Here is a 23,472-nt window from a genome sequence, read left to right as displayed (position 1 = left end):
ATGCCTCCCTCTAGCCTATAACCCATTATGTGCAGTCGGGAGGCGGAGGCGAGGGCGAGGCAGGGCGCGGGAGGCAACGGCACGCACGCTCCATTAGCGGACCCACTGCCGCGCCGCTCTGCCGGTAATTTGCGTAACGAGATTGGAGCGAGCCCAGTCGGTCGGCGCGGTCTCCCCGCGAGTACCAGCCTCTCTTCCCCTATCGTCGCACCGCTTTTTCCGGCCTTGTTTCCGACGCAGCCCGCAGCAGCAGCAGCTGCAGCAGGGGAGGAAAACAGACACACAGAGACCGGGGAATGTGTGTGCGGCGCTTTGACAAATGCGGTTTCCCCTCCGTGTTTTCTCCCCCCTCCCTCCGCACGCTCTCTCTCTCTCTCTCTCGGTGAAATCTCTCCACAGTTCCGTTTTGAGCTGATAACCAGGCGCCATCATGTGGACGAGCACGGCGTGATAAGATAAAAGAAACGGCCACCTGCGCCGTTAGCGAGTGTGCAGCGATGCGGGAAGAGGGAGCTTTTGAAAGGACTGGAAGAACATAAGTGAAATTATTTATAGGATGAGATCACGTTTAATGGAAATTTACATTTTTGTTCATTTATTTTATTTTCATTTTACTTTTTAGGGGGTATTATTATAACACCATATAGGTGCTTGTCGTCTATTTAGCCTACGTTTAACATGTTGTTACTTTTAATCCGATCTTTTCTCTACTTCTCGTTTAAACCGAGGCCCTATACACTGGTCAAATTACGAGCCATCTAGTGAATCAAATACGGATTAGATATAATTTCCCAATTTTAAGTGAATATTTTTAGTGAACCGAGTGGGGATTTTTTCGTGTTAAATGGTAAATGGCCTGTATTTGCGCTTTACACATTCAGTCATCCACGCATTCACACACACATTCACACACTGGTGATGGCAATCTACATTGTTAGAAGAAGTCTTATGGAAACAACAGGAAATCATGATGCAGAAATGGCTACAATGCTGTGCAAAATTCTTAAAAGTCAAAAGCAATAAAAAATAAAATAGACTTTATTGTAGTTTTTCTTTTTTTGAAGTGGTCTTGAGGAGCAGTTCTGAAGGTATTTCAAAGTTTTTCTTTGGACATTGGCTACTTTTTCACTCATTTCCAGTGCAGTCCTTGCACCTGAGCGTTTTCAGAGGAATGTTTCTTTCCACTTAACACCGACCCATGACTCATTCAAGCTTAAAAAAGACACCCAATTCAAGGGATGAGCCGGAACAAATTGTAAATCGTATCTTTAGGCATTTTGTTACAAGCAGCATGTCACAAAACAAATAATATCTGCAGCATGCAAACGGTATCTCAAAGTCTTGTCACATTAAGAAATTTGAAAAAGTCCAAAAGAAACCTTAGAGATGCACCTTACTCTTCTTCACTGAAGACTCATCAGAAACGGTGTCAACGGAAGAGTGGCTGTCAATGTATGTTGCCATTTTCCCTGCAGCATATAAATAAATGAGGGATGGTTCAAACTTTTGCACAGTACTGTAAATGAAAAAAATCCCCAGTTACGTTTCTGTTGAAGCAAAATGACCACAGTGCAAACAAAAGTGTTATTCTGTATATTTATTGATAATAAGACCACTGATGGTGACTTAGTCGATAGTAGACGGCATGGTGCAGTTCTTCTTCGGGTGTCTAGTGACCCCATGTGTAAGCAGGATGGTATTACAATTTAGTATTTACAGGAAAATATCAGTTCAGAGAAAGGTAAAGTAAGTTTAAGGGTGCTGGAAAACATACATTCACTAAATAAATATACAGTTTCAAAAGCAACAAGCTTTGAAAAGCCACAACCAAATACTGACCAAAACCGAATAACAACAGGATCCACAGAGTCTAGACGCTCGCACTCTCTCGCTTACACGCACGCTCAAAGTTACAGAGATAGTCAGCTACAGAGGAACAAAGTCTCACACGCACACGCATACCGAAAGAGAGATAAAAAACCACTTGGTGAAAGTGTAAACTGAATGCCAACCGAACTCTAATAAATACACAGCTAAACTGCGCGTTACTCTCAACGAAACATCGGCCACGATTCTTTTTTTTCAGTGCGGGGTCTTCCTATAAACTATTAAACAAATACAGCACAAAGTGTGGATTCAAAACTGTGACACAACATTTATACTGATTAGCATATTAGAATGAGAAACGGTATGTCATATAAATTACATTTCCGATACATATCTACAGCTGATGATGACGATGATTAAGCATGTTGCATGGCACCACACACAATACAGTAGATGAACACGTGTCTTCTTGCTAAATCTGGCATCCTTTGCCGTAGCAGACCGCTGACGTTAGCTCAAACCAGCAGAAAACAATTGGCGACCCTAATGATTCGACATGACACTAGCAAGCTGTAAAGCGCTGCTCTATGCGAGCTCTTAACCACTAGAACGAAGCAAAAAGTAAGACGGGTCTCTTTAAAGCTAAAATCTGCCAGTAATTTCTACATTTTCTACATATAATAACACGAACACGAGTACTAAAACATCACTAAAGTGTCAGTATGCGTCATATAAGTGCTTGTTTCCCCTTGCAGACAACTTTCATCCTGTTTTCCATCTGTTCTCTATATCAGCAACACTCTAAATGTGCTTGCAGAGACTGTGTAAAAGTCAGGGCCTTTTTTCTGTATTTAATTCATATTCAGGTTTACAAGTATGACCCTCAAAAAACCCCAGCTGAAGCACATGTGGCCTTTGATTGCTCCTCAAAGGAAGCTGAAGAGCAGTAACCTTAACGATTACTAATTACTAGAGGTCTAATTCAGAGCCTGAAAAAACCCGGTCACACCAGTATTGAAGCAAAATCAGTACATTTAAATGAACTTGCAGTAGTGAAAAGATGTTTAGGTGACGTTTGCATGTTTTTCTGTTTTGGTTTTTTTAAATTTTAAACTGGATAGTCCAATTTTTTTCTTTAATATTTATTTTAACCCTCATCTACCAACCAAAAAATGTAGATACAGTTATCAGACAGCTTTCAATGGTATAATCTGTGTTTTGTAGAAACTGATTGAGTTAGCATCTACACTAATCTAAGGAGCTTGGAAAGACAAGCGTCTGGACTTCTTTAAGTTTCCTGGAAGACGTTTCACCTCTCATCCGAGAAGCTTCTTCACTTTTAAGAGCAACTAGTGAAGTCCTATGGGAATGTCCCCAAGAAGGTCATGGAACCTCTATTGATCCTCTACCTAATCACACGAGCCAAGGTGTGAAAACAGGTGTGGACCAAGGTTTCAGGTGAACCCACTGTGAAACCTAGCCCCACCCTATCATGTGATTTCCTGAGGTCAAAAAGCCCAGGATGTGAGTGGGCGTTAAGGCGTCTGGGAAGGGATCTCAAAACTGGATTATAGACAGTTGGTGTCGTAAACCACCACCTCTGTTCAACGCTGGTTGTTCACAGTGGACATAGATGGCTTCCTTAAATCCTCTTTCAAACCGCCTGTCTTCTCTGTCTGACATGGGAACACAGGCATCCTTGAAAGAGTGTCCTTTTCTTTTAGATGCAGAGATGCTATCTACACTAATATGCTAATTGGCAATTGGTGTGACCAGGCCTTTTAGACTGACCTCAAAGGTGTGACTCGCTGAACGGACTGCATTTCATTCCATGTAAAACTAATGACAGACTGTAAAATGTGCGCAAAGTTGACTGTTATTTTGTAGTTTGGTATTTGTATCCCACACTAAAGTTTCCAAATACCATTAAACCTGTGCCATTCATATTTAAACTACCTAAATACATTATTTTAGACAAGAAAAATATATCATGCTTTGTCTTAAGGTTAAAAATAATCTTTCCCCTTCTTTTTCGGCTTCCTCACTTTTCATATAAACCTAAAACATACTCCTCAGTGCATGTAATCAATTCACAAAGTGTCACAACCAAAGGATACACAAGGATGAGCGACAGCAAAGTCAAATGCAACAACTGAATCTACCTAGTAAAAGGATTGCTCTCAAGCTTTAGCAAAGTCATTTAGTACAAACATGTGCAGTGTTTTTTTTAAGCATGCTGCAGCCAACTGAGAAACCAAGTTTGAGCCCGCTCATCTACCCGAGACCAACACCGCTGTCCACTCAAGACAACTCTGGTCTACCTGCTTGCCGTGGGCCGTCCTGATCTGAGATACGTGCCGGTGAGCAACTTCTACATCGAGCCGCGATGGAACGTGTGGTATAGAAAGCTGTGGTGCAAGTGAGTCATGGAATGGTGCTTTACAGTAAGATACATTAAGATATTACATTAAGATCACAGGCAGAGAGATGGAGGGACGTAAATTCCAATTCGGATGTTGGGTAGAGTTTCAGGAATTTACTCTGGTCGTGTGTCAAGAGTCTTCGTCTCTAATTCTCTTCGACTCCCTCTCTGAAAGATAAAGAAGAGTTCACGTTGTAGAATAGAGAGAACAACGTTTTTCTTTAAATTTACTTGGAGAGGTGATCTTTGGTTTTTAATGGCTCCTACCTGCCACCTCACATCAGCTACACCATCTCATACTGATTGGCTGTGATGATCCTGGACAGACAGCAGGCCAGCAGCATGCCAATCAGCTGAAAGACAGAAAAATCGGCGCGTTGAGGATTTATTTATACACCAAACACCAAACGTGCACGCCGTCACCTGCAAAAACCTCAAGTCCTACCTGTGAGAACGCAATCCCAAACGTCACTCCTGCGATAATGGCCATGTTGGTCTCCATGAAAGAAGTGACCAACTCAAAGCAGCCCTGGAACACAGGGGGCAGGTTAGTCCGCAGAGTGTACGGGGACATGTTATATGAGCAAATCAGAGGCAAGAAGGGTATGTGGGAACGTATCTGAGGCAGGTGTTAGTATATGGAGAAGGCAGGGATTTGAAAAGGCACGTGAGGACGTCTGATGTAAACATAGCTACCTTCTAACCTGTGAGTTTTATCGACTGTCTGACAGCAGATAGATGAGAAGGAGGAAAGCAGAATACAAAAACTGACCTGGTGGTACACCTTGCTCGGGGCTACAGTCGCATTGCGAAGGTCTTCGAGGTGGCAGTCAGAGGAGTTGAAGCAGCAGCTGGCAGGAATGCCATTTGAGGGATAATACACGCTCTCAATCCAACTCGTGTAGTTATAAACGCCACAGCAACGCAGCTGAAGAGAGGCGGAAACGGAGAAAGATCAGAATTATCCTTCAATAAATCCACATTAACGACGAGTCAAAAATACAGTTTCCTTTGTTCAACAATTTCCCACATCTTCTTATGTACATCAACCATTCACACCTACACCCACTTCAGTGTCACCAATTAACCTAGTAAGCATTTTTTGGACTGTGGGAGGAAGCCAGAATACCCACCCTGACACAGGAAGAACATACACACTGTAATGTTGTAAGACAATGGGTGTTAACCACCACACCACCACGCAGCGCAGTGTCATTTCGTTTTCAGCAAACGCTGCTTACAAAGGAGTGAGTTCAGCATCAGACCGACACACTTCAAACGCATGAGCCGTGTATGGCAGCTAAGCAACAGTGCCCATTGTTAATAGTCTTATGCCTGATTTAGACACTTTGTAAATCTTTCTAGAAAGATTTCTCGGTCTACAGGAAATGAATTTCTCACTGCATGACATCCACTAACTGGGGTGGCGACGGTTTGACCCTCGGTTCTTTGAAGCCAGGCAAATGTGGGTTGTGCTGTAAAGGGCTTCGAGTCATGGATCTGATTATAATGTGATGTGGCTTTTTGTACACAAACAGTGCTTAAAAAACAATTGTTTGATTGGCTTTGTTGGCAATAAGAAAAATAAAACGTGTACTGACATCTGTGAACCTTTAGCTTTAGTCGCGTGTTTTGATTTTCTGCTGCTGGATTCTTTAGCTGTTCATTCCTTCTTTATTAGCTTATGCTAAGACTATTTTTTTCATATCCTCTCTCTCTTTCTCATCCCATCTCTTGCTCCTTTCCTGCTCCAAACGCATCACATCAGCTGGCAGAGGCGTGTTCTTTCCACAGTTAAATCAATCTGATTTTGCCACAGTCCCTATGTGCGAGCCAATCATTTCCGTCCTGTCAAGATTTTTTAAAACTGTTATTTCCCCTGCTGCTGTCAGCTGTCATTGCAGTGTCAAATCAATGCAAGCCTCCTCTACCCTCTTTAACCCCACTGCCTGTGGGTCTCATGAGTAGTCCTACCCTACCCCCCAGAACTCCACAATCATCCTTAACCCTTTGCTCCACTGTCATAAGCATATGTAGACTCCAACGGTGGCGGTGGGGAAAAATACCACTTTAAAGTGACGATGTCTCATTTATTTAATCTTGAGAATGAGGGCTCACCTTGTGCTGCAAGTTATCGACGGCACGGCTCGCCTCATCCTCGGCATTGTAGTGCTTCACCGCTTCGGTGTACGTTCTGCGGAAGGTTCCCTTGATCTGCGGTTTAGGGGCGATCGTAAGCACAGGCATTAACAAGAGAAAGGCTGTTTACTGAGCTACAGTCTTAAAAAAGAAAGAAAATTGGTACATGCATACTGACCTCGTGGCGAAACACAAATCCAGAGATGCCCGCCACTAACTCAGCGAGGAAGACGAGTGACAGAAACATGGCATACTGCAGAGAAGGAAGGGAAGGAGGAGGGAGATTTGCATAGTTAGTGTGAAAACCCTCTGCTTTAGATGAATATCATTTGCCTATGGTTGTACTACTACTACTACTACACACACACACACACACACACACACACACACACACACACACTCCAACACATTTACTTGACTGTCATTAATGGAACAAAGTGCCCTGCAGCAACCCCTCTGTGGGATAGCGGTCAACCATTATTCCCTGTATAATGTGACCTGAAGCTAATTAATCAGCATCGACACCATTCACTGCAACATAACACCCCCTCCACCCTCCCCCTCCTCCTCCAACAGCCTCTCACCAGCTTCAGCATCCATGGGCTTCCTCTGCAGGTGGCGAAGCAGCCAAACAGGCCGAAAACAATGATGACTGTCCCGGTGCCGATGAGGACGTATGGGGCGTTGGTGGAGTTGTCGGCTATCAGAGAGATGTACGGGCCCAACATCAGCTTCCCCCATACTCCCACCGCCAGCAGGATAGCTCCTGTTATCTAAAGGGTGGAGGTTGTGAGCGAGACAGATGTTAAACAGAGAAGCACGGAGAACAAGAATGAAATTTGCGGAGCAGGCCTTTATTGCTGCACCTCTGCGATATCATGGTTTACAAAAAGTTGTGTTTTAGCGCCACGGCAACAGGGAGGAGGAAGGGGATCAATACAGAACAAGAAAGGAGTGCAATTAGAGTAAGGAGGAGGAGACGGGAGACCGAAGACACACATTTATCTGGAGTACAGGATGGCGATCACCTGCTTTACACACACACACACACACACACACACACACACACACACACACACACACACACACACACACACACACAGCAATACACAGAGGAAGAGAGAAAAGGAAAGAGGACAAATCAAAGAAGCTCTTTGATCCGAGGCGAGACGCTTCCTCCTGTTGCGCCTCTCTTAGCATTTCAAATGAAGGCTACGGATAAAAGAGCGTGTTGTACGAGGCAGCTGAAGCGGCGTGTGTCTCAGCTGGGTATGTCTTGCTGGCATCAGAAAGAGAGCGGGGTGTGGAACGGCTGCTGATGAGCTGACTCCAGCGAGGGCCAACTCATCATCCTAACCTCCTTTCTTCCAAGAGGAGGCTGTTCGCCGTCCTGCTGCCATGGCCCTCTGACTGGAGGGGGAGCAGCCTGTACAAAATGTCTCTGTGCAGCCTGAAACCTTTAAAGCTAATGAGAGAAATACACTCGGCTCTCTGCGGTTCCCTCTTAGCTATTAGTCACTGATGCAGAAGCGAAACAGAAATGATTAACAGCAATACGGAAACCGGGGCTGCCTGTAAATTCAGAAAAGCCTCCGCAGGTTAATGGTGGTGTTAACAACATTTACACTTTGCCCCCTTGGCAGGGTGCACACACAATGCCTCGACAAAGGTCTTTCACCGTGACTAATAGCCAGCCTGTGCTTTGACTGAGCTGCTTTGTTCTGACTTGTTTGTTTGCAGGTTTTGAGCAAACCTTAGGTGTCCTTTTGACCTGTAGCTTCAGAATATAATAATAAAATGCAGTTGCGGAGTAAAATGGCTCAACGTAATTGTTGCTCATGCAAAAATGCGCTTATGAATTTTCCTATCAGCATCATGGCACGCCCAGACAATGAGGTCAGCTACGGCCTACGGAGAGGCAAAGCACTTTAACTGAACTAGCGCTGTATCTTCAAATTTCTTGTTTGAGGCTGTAAAAATAATTTGCATGAGTGATTCATCCAATAACCCCTGGGACAGACTGCCGACCTGTCCAGGGTGTACCCCGCCTCTCGCACCGTGACAGCTGGGATAGACTCCACGCATCCACGACCCTGAATGGGATAAGTGTGAAAAAAATGGACGGCTGGATGGTTCTACCCATTATGTGTTCGATGCATCATGCAGCAGCATTGGGTCTGACAATGACTATTTCAGCACTTTACTCCGTGCATGCACATAAGTTGACTTGTGCTGTCTTTAAATCATTTGCACTGTAACAACACACAAAGCACTACAAATTGACATATTGTAACTTTAAAGTTGATCTCAGTACAAACATGAGGCAAGAACTGATGAATGATTAATTCAGTTTCTCGCTCTGTTTTGGTCTCTATCAAATAGCTGTCTTGTTATCTGCTCTACAATATTAACCACTGAGCTGCATAATTTATCTGACCCCAGTTTGATGGCGAGCATGCAGTGAAATGTAGCTCAATCACAGCTTTTTTGGCTGATACCAGTCTCACAGATTTGGAAAGAAGGTTGTTGAAAGCAGTGAGACTAAACCAAACTGTTAAAGTCACAAAACAAAAAGCTAAAAGACGCTAAAGAGCTGCAGAATCTCTGTGGCTTCATCACTACAACTCATATTATATACACTCATCCAATTATTAGTAATAGAGTAATGCTCATTATATGTATAATCAGGTGTAAGTAGGCAAGGAAAAAGACTTTTGGCAGCAGAAGCCTTCTGGTTTCCATCTGTGTGTGCTTATGGTTCTATTGACTATATTATGTAAACTAATTATGTTCGAGCAGGCTTGCAGGTAAACAGTCCATGTGGAGAGCAAAAGCAGGATGGCATTTGACAACTATGATCTTTTTTTTTTTTGAAATACCTTAAAACAGAAATCTTTTACAGTCATTTAATCTTGACTAAATAATAAAATTCAACACATTTTTAGGCAACTTTCTGTGACATATGCATGGCTGTCTGTCGCCCTTATGAACTTGAATTGAACACTCTACAAATAAGAGACTTCAGAGCAGGGATTTCAAACTCATTTTTAATTGTACAGCCCACTTTGACTTTAAGTGGACCGGACAAGTGAAACTATATTATTATTATTATTCTTTGTTTTTCTTGATTGATGAACATTTTCTTCTTTTTCTTAACAGAAATCTCTATAATAGACAGTGAAAAACAGTCATTTAACTGTTTATCTATTACTTCGCTGCTTTGGTGCCTTATGAATGGCTGTGGAGGAGGTCTTTATCAGAGGAACAAGCGGTAAAACTTGTCATTTTTGTAAAGTACAAAAATTTATGTTCGACATCATATTTTCAGTCATCCAGTGGACCAGATTGGAGTCTTTGCGTGGCCGATTCTGGGCCCTGGGCCGTATGTTTGACGCGCCTGCTTTAGACCATCAGCAAAAAATGATCGATTCGCCTACCTCTGTAATGCGATAATAATCGACGCAATTACATTTTGTTGAGAGACTGTTTTCGGACACTTTATAGATGGACGCTTCAAATTAAATAATTGACAAAGAAATGCACTTCATCACTTCACTGATGCAAAAATCATTTTAAAAATCCAATAGTGCCATAAAGCAGCTGTGGACAGTGATTTGCAACATTACCCCCTGAAAGCCAATACAGTGGAGAGAACATTTCTGGTTCATAAAATCTATTTTTTTCCCCTCCGCACTCTCAATTTAAATCTATACTGGAAAACCAGAGGACACTGAAAGCATTCAGATAACACAATGTGATATAAGAAAGATATATGGGCTTCGAAATGTGGAAAGGAGAAAAAAAGCAGCATTTTTAAGAGGCTCCACAGATGCAAAAGTTTAAACACTATGACTAAATGGGACAGGCCTGCTATTATACTGTCATAATAGCAGACCTAATAAAAGAAGGTACAAAGTGTTGGCTAAACTGATGCAACTTAACATATGTAAGCAAGCTGTTTTTTTCAGTTCCCTGCTCAGCTGAACTGAAGGACTGGGGGCTGATGATTAGATTCTTTAGTAATGACAGCTACTCTTTCTATTAACAGTGAATCTAATAGCCAGAGCAGACTGTCATTCCGGAGAACAGTCCTCTTGATGACGATCTACTCACTGTTTATGGCCATCAGCGACAAAATGTCTCTCCTCAAAAGAGCCGCTGCCGCTGCATACCAATAAATGATCATCTTGTCACTGCTAAAGTGCTAATTTTAAAGTCAACTGGGAAATCAAGTCAGAGAAGCATGGGGCAAAATCGTCTCGACTTCACTTCTGCTGCTGAATTTCAAACACCTCTGCCTCCTCCTCCTTCTCCACCCCCCTCCACCCACCCACCCTCGGGTGTTTTGTTTGAAATTCAATGCCCGACTGGCCACCCTGGTTCCAGCACAGAGTTTAAAACAGGTCACCCTCCTCTCTCTTCCCTCCTCCTCCTCCCTTCATCGGCCTCATAAAGAAACAGAAGGTGCAATGACAAAATATATGACTCCACCACCTGCTCTGCGTTCCCCAGCCCAGTATGTGCACACCCATGTATGTGTGTTCTTCCCAATTATGACATTATTTGCCACGAGAAACCCATAGAAACACTTCTTCTGCACTAAATGCGGTGCCAGCGCTCTCTCCGAGCTCTGCCCTAAGGGGCTGAGGACACCCAGTGAGCCGCGAGACTCTTCTGCACTTTTGGCGCACGAAGCATGAAACCTGAAGCTGTTGATGTAAGGGAGTGCTAAAAGACCATCCAATCCAGACTAAATATAAAAGTTCACACGCGTGACACCGGTGCATGTCTACAATGTAGGAAGACACAGCACAACTCTTCTATTCAAGAGTTTTTCAACTACAGATCCTAACTCGAAGGGCTGATCTCAGCTTTAACGACGTTCTACAAAGTTAGGGTTAATTCAGTTAGGATTTATTCAGGTTTTGCTCAAAGGAAAGTATTGAAGCTTTTGGGTTTTCTTTTTTAGCTTTCTAGGGTGAATGTTCAGGGTGAGTGCAGAGGGGAGCTTTTAGATCATTTCCCCCTGGCTATATCTGGCTGCTACCAAAAAGACAGACGGGAATAAGTCTGTAATGCGCAATTATGGCTAAAAAAGATCAGTCACACAGTACTGTGTTCAGTGCTGCCTTATGTTTGTACTGTTCCCTGCATGATCATATTTGAAGACTGGGCTGATAATCAAAAGGTAAACAGAGGAAAATCCAAAGCACTGCAAATCAAACAGAGATAGCATTTCACTCCTCACTTCACGGATTAATTGCAAACGAATTTATCTCAAAATTTGGTTTTAGCGATTCCTTGAGTGATCTGCCGTTTCAAATCCTCGGGAAAAGTAGTATAAGGAGTGTTAAATACAACTGAGCAGAATCAATTTTTTTTGTATTATTTTCGAATCGGAAAAAGAATTTGCAGCTTAACACCCTAGTAAAAAAAGAGCTGGCAGAAATATTGATTGTGCACTACAAATTTAAGGCTTTTGTAGCGCTGTGTTGGTTTGCATAATTTGTATTTGCGCTTTCATTATTAAGCGTGTAAAATATTCAAACAACTCTAACAAGCTTGAATTTGGTATGACAACCTTTATGCTTCAACACAGCCTGACCCCTCTTAGATATGTTTTCTTGTTATTTCTTGTTGAGGCCCGGGCTCTGGGGAGGCCCATCCATGACAAGATCTCTAACAACACTGGCGAAAAAGCCACCCCAAACCACGACAGAGCCTCCGCTGAGTTTTACAGATGGCTGTAGACACTCATTGTTTTGTACATATTGTCCATGATCTTAACCAAAAATTTCACATTTTTATTTATTGTTCTATAAGATGTGTTGCCACTGATTTTTATTCTAGTTCCTGACAGCCTTTTAGGCATTTTTCATGGATTCATTAATAAATAAATGGTAATAAATCAAGTGCTTTAACAAAGTGAGTTAGGTGCCTTTTATTATAGTTGAATGACTCATTGGCAGTGTTGGGACTAACGCGTTATTAAGTAACGCGTTACAGTAACTACGTTATTATTGTGGTAACGAGCACGGTAACTAGTTATTATGCCAAAACCAGGAACGCGTTACTCGTTACTGGGATTTAGATAGGGTCGTTATTCGTTACTTCGTGTGGTGGCTATCACGGAGCTTCCACAGATTCAATAACATTAGCAAGTGGTGGAGGCCAGCAGGTGGATGAGGGAAAGGGGAGGCAAGAGGAGAGACCCGAAGCGACTGCCGGTCCGAGTGTCAGGTGAACTGAACTTCAGGTAAGAAGTTATGACCTGTAGTCCATCTGGGTCAGACATAAACCAAGTTTATTTTCGTTATTCTGACTTTTTCCTACTGGGTACTAGCTAGCATGAGGGAGTTTCTATACAGCTGGGTGGGTGCTATGATGTTACTGATGTTGAACTTTGTTTTGTTCATAAGGTTAAATATTAGAGTTGCCAACCGTCCCCTAAAAACGGAATCATCTCATATTCAGAGAAAATATTACGCGTTTCATATTGAGGTGAAAAGGAACGCGATTTGTCCCGGACTTCAGCTATAATGAAAAAGATACAAAGGTGGAGTTATTCTGTGTCTTTGCTGCACAGCTGCCTCTTCTCCTCTCATCCTCTCACCCTCCCTCTCCTGTTTCTACTTCAATCATTAAACTGATCAATGATCAGCTGATCGACTTTTCTCTCTTGTTTGTTTATCGCCCACAGAAAGGCGAAACCAGCTGATGTCGCGGTAAACAACAGCAGCACGTTTAAGCTTGATCAGCTGATGTTAGAATTTAATTAATATTAATTTCTAGTATCAGCTGATGTTTGCTGGAGCCACAGCTGTAAACCTGCTGGTCATGATGTCGGTTTGAATATGTGATGAGAGGGAAACATGAAGATGAAACCAGGAGATGTCCTTACTGAATCATCAGAGCTGTGATGGAGAAACAGGTTTACCTTTTAGGTGACATGAATGAGTTGAAGGGAAGTTATGAACTGTTTCTGAGAGACAAATAACACCAGGATCCTTTTTTCATGTAGCTGACAGCTGGTAACTGTGCAGGGGCGGATCTAGCAAAGTCTTACCAGGGGGCCATGTAGGGCGTTAACAGGGAAAGGGGGGCACAAAGAAATACTTTCTTATTCTCATTTAAAATGTCTCGCTTTTAAAAAATAATTATCTGAGTCTTACAACAAACGATTGATACATTGATACATATATACCATGAAAACAGTGTACATCACTGTCACAACAGTGTTTGTTTTCATTCAAAGGCTTTATGATTTTTCCTATGTCCTGGGCCGATTTTTTGTCCCAGTCCAGCCCTGTATGCAGCTCATCTGCAGTCTGGTGTTACCTACATCTTCCTATTCAGAAGGCAGAATTTCCGAGTTCTGAGTACAATCGAAAGCACCACGACTGCAGTTTTTGTGTTGGATGTAAAAAGCGCACATGACGCTGTGACGTAGGCTAGAATCATGGCAGCAGTCAATGACGGTCTAGGCGTGGGATTTCTCTCGTGGAAATGTGCACATTATCTTTTCCTTTCTATTGGTAGGTGGCACAGTGCACTTGTGGCAAGTAAGCAAGCTAGAAGACTGGCAAAGTTATGGAAGAAACACATTAACAAGAGAATTCTGAGTAAAACCAAAGTTACTTTCCCTAGTAACTAGTTACTCTGAAAGTAACGAGTAACTTGAAGTAACTGAGTTACTTTTGAGAGAAGTAACTAGTAATGTAACTAAGTTACTAATTTAAAGTAACTTACCCAACACTGCTCATTGGTAATTATTTTGTGGCTTAACAAACAAAAATATTCCTCTGAAAATGGTCAGGTGCATGGGCTGGCAGCCAGTGTCCAATGACAAACTCTGAAAGACCTTCAGGAAGTCATTTTTAAAAAAATGACAAGAAGGTCTGGCTGCTCAGAAAAAAAAAGAAGAAAGATATAAGAGATGGCTCAAGACTTTTGCACAGCACTGTATCATACAACACAACAGCACAAACCCAAAGGACAACCCTAAAATTACAACTCTTCTGCATAGCCAGCAACTGAAATTGGAAAAATAAAAAAACCCTAAAACAATTATGTAGTCTATATATTATTGACTGATGTATATTGAAACACATTTGAATGATATTTCAATATAAATTAAATATCTTGTTCTGTCTTCTTCGGTGGGAGGATTTAATGAATTTCCCTCTTTATGTTATATTAAACTGAATATTTTGAGTTTATGGACTGTTGGGCAGACAAAAAATACTCTTTTTCTAAGTGTTTGCTACATAAAACAATAATTTGGAGTAATTGCTTATTGCATCACCGCTTTCAGCAAAGTGCTGGATATTTACATCCTTTCACAACCACAACAAAACAGGGAGTCAACAAAACTAATAAGCAGTATCTGCATTAACGTCACATTTAAAGCTAACAGGTATTTTACTGCTAACAGGAACGCTGTATCTCAATATGACACTGCCACTGTGTATTTACAATCCACTATTTCAGATAGAAATACTATCCTGTTGACTACACCGCACTTATATTTGTTATGCAGCTCTACAGATTATGATTTAAAAGCTGACAAAGCGCATATAAAACACACACACAACAGTTTTTATGTGGTTAGTTAAACCACACAAATCTACATTTAAATGAGTGGAATTAGTTCTGCTTCAAACAGCAACACTGAAATACAGCAATAATTATGAAGTAGCGGTAAAACAATGTGAGGCTGACAGAGCTTACAGTCCTTTTACTTTTCTAAGCTCATTTTTGCTCTGCAGTTGAGTATTTCACAGCGCTACATAATGCCAAAATATGTCATCACAAGCAAGACTCCTACATTGTAAAAAATAGGGATAAGGACAAGAATCGATACAGCATAGTACAGAGACACAAAATAAATAAATAAATTAAAACACTATGAAGAAGAAGACTCGTCTCATCTGACAGGAGGCAATCTTTCTGCAGGCAGTCGCAGTCTGACTCAGACTGACTGCATTTAATCTCAAATTGCTGTCTAATTTATAAATGCAGACAGGTTGCCAACATGCTACCATCAGTCTGAATGACTCTTTATCAATTAGTGCAGTTTCGACACAACTTGGTGCCCCTGGTTGTATCCTGGTTACATTCCTGTAGAACAGAAAGGTTGGTGAGCACAAATATAATAGTTAAATGTGGGTTTATGTCTATGCAGACAGCAAAGGATGTGTGATTTTTGATCATTTATCACCGATAAACGCTGTATTATCAGAAACAGATTGCATGTAATTGCTAACTTGAGCCCCTGATGCTGTCTTACAACATTTATTCCAGGTTTTAGTCAGAGTGTTGACAATATCATTTTGAAGACAAAAAGAAGTGAGATAACGTTATCTTATTGGATAAAACAGATCCTGAGTGTTTAACTTTGAGGACCTTATTTGCGATCGTAAAATCGCAATATTTAATATCATAAACCCTAAATCAACCCTTAGTTATTCTCTAACGGACTTATACTGCTGGGGATTTCCATGATGCACTGAGTGTTTGTCTTTCTCTCACCGAGTGTTTATGCACCACTCTGCAATTAATTATGAGATATTATTAATCTCTGGCTATCTTCCACAGCACGTCCTCTGTCTTGTCTCCCTACTAGGGCTGCCACAAACGATTATTTTGATAGTCGACTAGTCACCGACTATTTTTGCGATTAGTCGACTAATCAGATCATCATCCATTAGACGTAAAACTACAGCTTATTGCACCAGCAGCATCTGGTCTTATATAACTATCATTAGCTTACAGCTTTAAGTGTTTAAGGTCTGTGCTAACTAAAAATAAAGACAAGATGATAGTTTATTAAATTTTAATGAAATTTGCAATTGTTTCGGTGAAGTTTAATAAACTCCTTGCTATCTAAAATATAACAGGACACTGGAGTATATTCTGGAGCATCTCACACTTCTGATAATCAGCTGTCTGCTTGATGTTTATTCAGCTGTGCAAAAACTATAACTTTAATCTCAGACAAACTGATTTACTCAGGAACAAATAAAATACTAAAAAAAAAAGCCAAACAATAACATTTTAAGTTATCTAAGTGACTCATATATATTTAACCTGAGTAGCTCCGAAAACGTCGGAGCGCTTTTGAAAATATGTGGTGTCCTGATAAACTGAGCAGATATTTGAGGTTTACACAGCTACATTCTCGCCTGAAAATATGTTAAACGTTTATTTTGTGACCCAGAAAGAATAATAAGAGTAACATTAAAACTAACTAGCTGCCGCCATTGTTGGAAACTGCGCTGGGCCGCGCTATGAATTCTGGGACACAGCTGCTTCTTCTTCTTCTTCTTCTTCGGGGTTTAACGGTAGCTGGCATCCTTGTACATGCAGTGCTGCCATCTTCTGTTTCAGTCCGTTATTACACTCTTAAATCCTGCTACTTGTTCCTGCGTCTTTTGGGATCTTACAAAGCTTCAAACGACGCGTCGACTATTAAATCAGTCGTCGACGATTTTGATAGTCGACGTAATCGTGACTAGTCGACAAATCGTGGCAGCCCTACTCCCTACCCTCACACCCAACTGGTCGTGGCAGATGGCTGCTCCACTCTGAGGCTGGTTATGGTGGAGGGGTTCTTCTTGTTAAAAGGGAGTTTTTCCTTCCCACTGTTGCCAAATCTCTTGCTCACAGAGGGGCGTCTGATTGTTGGGGATTTCGCTGTATTACTGTAGGGCCTTTACCTTTACATAAATAAAATGAACATCACAAAATGTAAAAAATAATTTTTTAAAAATCGCAATATGGTAGAGTGAAGTGTTGCGACGATAATATAGCGGGATGTCTGGTGAGCGCCACCTTTAGTAATAAGTAATTAGTACACAATGACTCGTTTTAAATTTGATGCCTTCACGCATTAATATGAATCAGCTAATCGCATATTTTTGGTAGTTTATTCATAATTTGTAGTCCTTTATGTAACGTTTGAGTCTGGAGCGCAACAGAGTAGCATCATGTGCACTTGTTTCTGACGATGAAGTAAAAATAAATTCCACCACTGAGGCTACACCGACGGTGCGAGGGCCCTTTAAGAATCTATACCAGCGACCCCGAAATCTATAGTATGTGGCCGGGGAAAATGGGCTCTAACCAGGGCCTCATTGCACAGACCAGGCCCTTAACGCCGGAGTTAAACCATCGCAGTGATGTTAACATCATCCACCTCGCTAACTGATACCAACCATGATGCTATATGTGATATAAGCTACGCAATGACGCCCAGCAGCCAAAACGGGCTGTGTGTAACCTTAACCCCCGTTACATAGCCCGCTAGTAGATAACAAATGTCCCACAGACGCCGAAATAGGCGGCTTTATTTCACCTGTGTGGATTAATATCAAAATTGAGCGTTTATTCAAACGACGGAATGGATCCGTCGATGATGCTGGCACTGTCCACTCCTTCATCGCGCACAACAAAAACAGAGCAGCGGCGGATTGAGATGGACTGACATCTTCCTCCGCAGGGTATTTCTTTTGTGTTTAAGAGGATAGAAAAAGGCTACCTACCCAAAATACGAACGAGTACACGATGAGGAGAGTTTTAAGGCAGGTGATGACCGGTTTGGTCTCCATTGTGGATCTACGCTGGACCCGCTGTGGTAAAAATTAACGGGAGCAGAAAAAAACAGAAACGTCTCCTGCGAGCTGTCGCGTTGCGCCCCTGCTCTGATGCAGCCGCACGGCGTCACTAGACCTGCTCACAGCTCTCAAATCATGATCACTGCTCTTTTTTCATTTAGCATCAAACAGCAGCATCGATTACTGCATGACGCCAACAGTTTTTAATAATGCTGAATTTCCTCAGTGGCGGAAGAAAAATATAGATCCTCGGGGGTGACTCCAGTAAAAGCTTCTTAAAGTGAGTGAAAATAACAAATACTCCATTACCAGTCAAAATTTACACTCCAAAGGTTATTCAGGTAAAGTGAGTACCATGCATTGGTGTGTTGTTAAGTTTGCTGATTTACAAAGAAATGAACAGTCTCTAATTTTTATGGAGAGACAGAATATCAACCAGAAATTCCAGAAAAAAAGAAACCACATTATACAAAAGTTAGAAATTGATTTGTATTTAATCCCCGAGCAAAACATGACTTAGTACTTTGTGGAAAAACTCTTGTTGCTAAGTACAGTAGTAAGATGTTTATTGTAGTAGCTGATCACCAAGTTTGCACGTGTCTCAGTAAGGATTTTGTCTCACTCCCCAATTAAGGAAACTCTAAATCCTTTAGGTTTCTTGACTGCTGCTTGGCAACTTAAAGCTTCAGCCCCCTCCATAGATTTTCTGTAGGATAGTGGTCTGGAGACTGGAGACAAGTTCTCTTTCCCTTGCTGGAAGAACCATGACCCATCTTTAGTGTTCTGGATGAAGGAAGGGAGTTTTTGTCCAATATTTTATGGTACATGGCCCCATCCAGTGTGTTGGGGACCCTGTACCCTTAACAGAAAAAATAGCCCCAAAGTCCCAAACACAGCAGGCACATTTAATGCCTAAGAGATCGATTTTAGTTTCATCCGACCACAACACTTTCTCCCAAGCCTTGTCTAAATCACTCAGCTGTTCACTGGAACCTTGCGGTTGCTGCAAGATTTCAATCCATTATGCTGTAGTGCATTACCAATGGTGTTCCTGGTGACTGTGGTTCCAGCTACCTTCAGATCATTAACAAACTCCTCCAGTGTAGTTTTCAGGTGATCTGGCACTCTTTTAATAAGGCAAGATTTTGCATGGAGCTCTAGACCAAGCGAGATTGATAGTTTTAGATCTCTTCCATTTCCAAATAATCACACCAATAGTTGTTACCTTCTCACCAAGTTTCTTGATGATGGTCCTGTAGCAAATTCGAGCCTTGCACAGCTCTACAATCCTGTCACTAACATCCTTTGACAGCTCTTTGGCCATGCTCGTGGTGGAGAAAAATTGAGATAGAATAGACAGAATAATACAAAATGTGAGTACAAAAGTACTCATGTTTTGCACTCAAAAGTGCAAAAATTCCTAGAAGCTTAAATAAAAAATGTTGGTATATTATAATTACAACTGAAAATGTAAAAGTTCCTAGAACCCTTAGATTTTTTTTTTTTTTTTGGCCTGTCCCGTTTGGCTCTTTTGCCATCAGAATTGTTGTCTAAAGGCAAAGAAAGATGCCCAACGGATTTACTTTACCAAACTGACCATCCCAGCCTTGCCGTAATGGTCCATTTGATTCACCTTTTATTGTTTATTTTATTTTCACTTACTGAATACGGGACAGACTTGACTGGGGGAAAGAAGGGGAGAAAGAAAGAGGGAAAGAGAAACAGCTGAGAAGAGGGACGGGGGAGAAGGGCAAAAGACAAAAACCAACAGAACGGGCAGAGAAAAAAAAATGCACATATCAATCACCTGGATCACCTGCTGAGAAAGAAAAAAGAAAGCAAGCAGAAGAGAACAAGAGTAATAGAATAAACAACATCACAATGATATATGGGAATATGACAGTAAATACTAAATGTTAAACATTATTGTGCAGCACATAAGATCAACAGAACACAGTGTGCTTTGAGGTAGGAGCCAAAAAGGGTGTAGTTTGTGGGTGTGATCACCAGTGTGTACACCTGTGAGCATGGACGCGCTTGTTTTTTGTTTTTTTTAAAAGGTTCCTTCATGTAATAATCTGCTAGAGGGTGTGGGGGGGCCACAGCCCCGTCCTCCAGGGCGTGAAGCAGGTGTGGAGGAGATCAAAACTCCAGACATCCAGAGGCCCCCAGAACACAAGAGACCAAGGAAGACCAACAGAGGGGCAGCTGCGCCACTGTCCCGGAAAGAGCTGAGGAGAGTCCCAGATGAGGGCTCACTCAGCAGCCGCGGAGCAGAAGCCAGGGGGAGTTGCAGTGACGCGCCCGTGAGCTCCGCCGGCAGCCAGCTGGACGCCCATCCCCGGACACAAAGAACCACCAACGCACCGATGTCTGAGGGGGTCCGCCACTGGCAGGGAAAGTGGTGGTAGGGGGAGATAGGCCTCCAAACCTTGGAGGTCCTGAGGTGTCCCCAGAGAGGTGGCGCCTGACACCCAACCTGACATATAGACACAGACATACAGGCACACACAGATACAAACATCCATTCCCACCCTCATGCTCTCATATGCACTTACTCCACACTCAACCAACGTGGAGACAGACATAAAGAGACGTTGTACACACGATCACACTCCCCAAGCGTACTCTACAAACCGGGTCTAGGTGCCCCCGCCCCTGGAGGGGGGAACTGCACCCAGACCCAGGTGGTGTTACCCTTTTCCCTGCGGTGGGGGGAGGCAGACCGCCCCGACTCCGCAGCAGCAGGAAGGCTCCACACTCCAGACCGCAGTCGGACGGTCAACTCCTCCTCCTAGTCCTAGCCCCCCTGCTCCAGCAGGTCGCAGAGAACGGGGGTGAGAGAAGACTCCGAACCTCCCTCCACCCGCTCATTGTAATGTTGATGCATGTGTGTTCTAAGGTGCATTTAAAACCCAGGAGGGCTTGGAGCTACCTGCCAGAGAGCAGCAGGTAAGCGCATGGTCCCTCCTGCTAGCCCTCAATGTCTACGTGTATTTAAAATTGAGAGGTGGGCAACGATGCCAGGGGTGAGGTATACACCCTGATGGTACTTTGGACTCCGTGTATCGTGCCCACCCCCAAGATCCTATATGTATGTGTAATGAGAGTGTGAGTAATGTGAATGTCTAAGTTGTGGGATAAAATTGAGGCAGAGGCAGCCAGAAGGGGACAGAGGGGGGGGGGGGGGGGGGGTAGCCTCCTCTGCACCCTGGTGACATACCCCTACTCCAAGGCCCTGCATGTGTGGGTGGTTGTGGTGGAGCAGGAAGAGGGAGGCAGCTGGAGATGGGGAGGGAAGGAAGGGAGGGGCAAGTGACCCCTCCCTGGGGCCAGCTCCCCCGCTGACCCCAGTAGGCACCCCCATACTCCGTGACCCGCCAGGGAAAGGGGGCCCAGGCCCATCCAGACCGGGCCCAGTGCAGCAGCGCCGCCCGGCCCCACAGAGCCCGGGACAGTCCACCCAACCCCACCACAGAGAAAACTGCACCCACCCCACCATCCACTCATCTTCCAGACTACAAAAGACAATAAACACCCAGGCTGAGATCTTCCTCCACCTCTCCTGTATCTCCTCCTCCTGCAGAGGCAGCTCCTGAGGAGAGGAAAGCTCCTGCAAGATGTGACAATCTCCCCCACCAGTTGAAGAGCCCCCCCAGGTGGCTCGACGCACCGGCGGCACCCTGCTCCAGGGCTGGGCCCCCATGCACCCACCCGCCCACAACCCCGGCAACACACCAACCAGGACCCAAGCCCCCGAGGCCCGGTCCGGGTCCCAGCCCAGAGACGGAGCGCCCCCAGAACCTCACGCCCATCCCGGACCCACCCAGGGGCAGCCAGGCTACCAGGTCAGTAACCCACGTCCGTCAGCACAGACCTAGCCCCGCTGCACGCAGTCGCGAGGAAACAGTCACCAGAGAGCCAACAGAGCCCCTAACCGGACATGACCGCTACCCCGGGTTGAGCCCCCCAAGGAAGATGCCTCCGGGGAACCCCCCGACGCCCTAAGCCTGTCCCTACCCCCACACCAATCACAACAGTGAAGGCGGGACCAAACTATGACCCCCCACCCCCACTAGGTGATGGAGCTGATCAAAGGAGCCCAGAGCAATTGATCTGATGTGGTGGCAGAGGCTGTATCAAGACTAATGTAATCTAATAGATAATTTCTATATTGGTTAGAATTAAGATTATTTTTATTTTTCCAGTTCATGAGGACTGTTTTCTTGGCTATGCATAGGGCAGTGAAAACCATATGGGCGATATTCTTTTCTGAAGTGACATTATCTAAGCTGCCCAACAAACACACTAAGGGGGAAGTTGGAATGTTACATTTCAGACACTTCGATAAGTCTTCACATATCTCGCGCCAAAACTTCTGAACTGGTGGACAGAACCAAAGAGCGTGGATGTAATTGTCCGGTGAATTGGTTTGGCAGTGTGAGCAGTTGTTGGTAGATGTAAAGCCCATCTTGAACATCCGATGACCTGTATAGTGCACTCTATGTAATATTTTGTATTGAATTAATTGAAGACTGGGATTTCTAATTAGATGAAAGGTTTTTAAGCAAATCTGAGACCAGAAGTTTAGGTCTAAGTTAACTGATAAATCCGCTTCCCATTTTGCAATAGGAAGTGATATTGATTCATCTGTTTTAGAAAGCATTCTGTATATTTTGGATAGTAATTTGGGGGGTTTAAGAGTAAGAAATTGAACCACACTTGGTGGTGTTTGTAGTTCAACTTGACCCGGTTTAAATTTCTTTTTTACTATGGATTTAATTTGTTGATATTCTAAAAATCTTTTCTTGTTGATCCCATATTGTGTAACTAGTCCGTCAAATGAAATAAATTCTGTTCCTTCTAGTATATGTTCTAAATATTTGATTCCTTTATCACTCCAATCTGAAAAGTTTATCATATTATTGTTTTGTAATATGTCAGGGTTGTTCCAGATAGGTGTACGTTTGCATGGGATTAATGAAGACGCCGTCAATTTTAGAAACTCCCACCATGCTGTCAGAGAAGAGCTGATGTTGATGCTTTTAAAGCATTCATGTCGTTGGATGTTTGAGCTGATAAATGGTAGGTCTGAGATCTCTAGATTATTGCAGAGTGCTTGTTCTACATCTAGCCAAGGTTCATCTAAGAGGGTGTGTTTTAGCCATCCTGAGATAAACTGAAGCCTGTTGGCTAAGAAGTAGTGCTGAAAGTTAGGCAGTTCTAGTCCTCCTTTATCCTTGGTCTTTTGTAGTGTTTTTAAGCTTATACGTGGGGGTTTATTTTTCCAAAGGAATTTGGACATACATGAATCTAGAGATCTGAACCAATCTTGTGGCGGTTTAGTTGGGATCATTGAGAATAAATAATTTATTTTTGGTAAGACCATCATTTTTATAGCGGCAACCCTTCCCATGAGTGATATGGGTAGAGATTTCCATCTAGCCAGATCATCTTCTACCTTCTTTA

General features: G+C 43.0%; 1 protein-coding gene across 1 annotated transcript; it reads right to left on the bottom strand.

Annotated features, from left to right (window-relative positions):
• Positions 1–1,582: 1,582 nt before the first annotated feature.
• tspan7 (tetraspanin 7) lies at positions 1,583–18,243 on the bottom strand. The gene is made up of 8 exons (XM_086266740.1): positions 17,932–18,243; positions 6,973–7,161; positions 6,567–6,641; positions 6,368–6,463; positions 5,022–5,177; positions 4,695–4,778; positions 4,517–4,602; positions 1,583–4,417 (listed from the first exon to the last, which is right to left on the bottom strand). The coding sequence occupies exons 1-7, from the start codon at positions 17,995–17,997 to the stop codon at positions 4,534–4,536; spliced, it is 735 nt and encodes a 244-aa protein (XP_086122866.1). The 5' UTR covers positions 17,998–18,243; the 3' UTR covers positions 1,583–4,417; positions 4,517–4,533.
• Between the last annotated feature and the right edge of the window lie 5,229 nt (positions 18,244–23,472).

The sequence above is a fragment of the Aulonocara sp. 'chitande type north' Nkhata Bay genome, linkage group LG16, assembly GCF_057382095.1.
Source record: "Aulonocara sp. 'chitande type north' Nkhata Bay isolate Kocher_YH1m ecotype deep benthic linkage group LG16, A_spYH_male_GT1.1, whole genome shotgun sequence".
NCBI lineage: Eukaryota > Metazoa > Chordata > Actinopteri > Cichliformes > Cichlidae > Aulonocara > Aulonocara sp. 'chitande type north' Nkhata Bay.
This window is presented reverse-complemented; position numbering and strand designations above follow the sequence as displayed.

Coding starts and splice junctions, on each gene's coding strand:
- tspan7 (XM_086266740.1), bottom strand. CDS start 17,997: ATGGAGACCAAACCGGTCATCACCTGCCTTAAAACTCTCCTCATCGTG. Junction 6,464..6,566: donor GATTTGTGTTTCGCCACGAG/GTCAGTATGCAT, acceptor CCTAAACCGCAG/ATCAAGGGAACCTTCCGCAG. Junction 4,603..4,694: donor TTGGGATTGCGTTCTCACAG/GTAGGACTTGAG, acceptor TCTGTCTTTCAG/CTGATTGGCATGCTGCTGGC.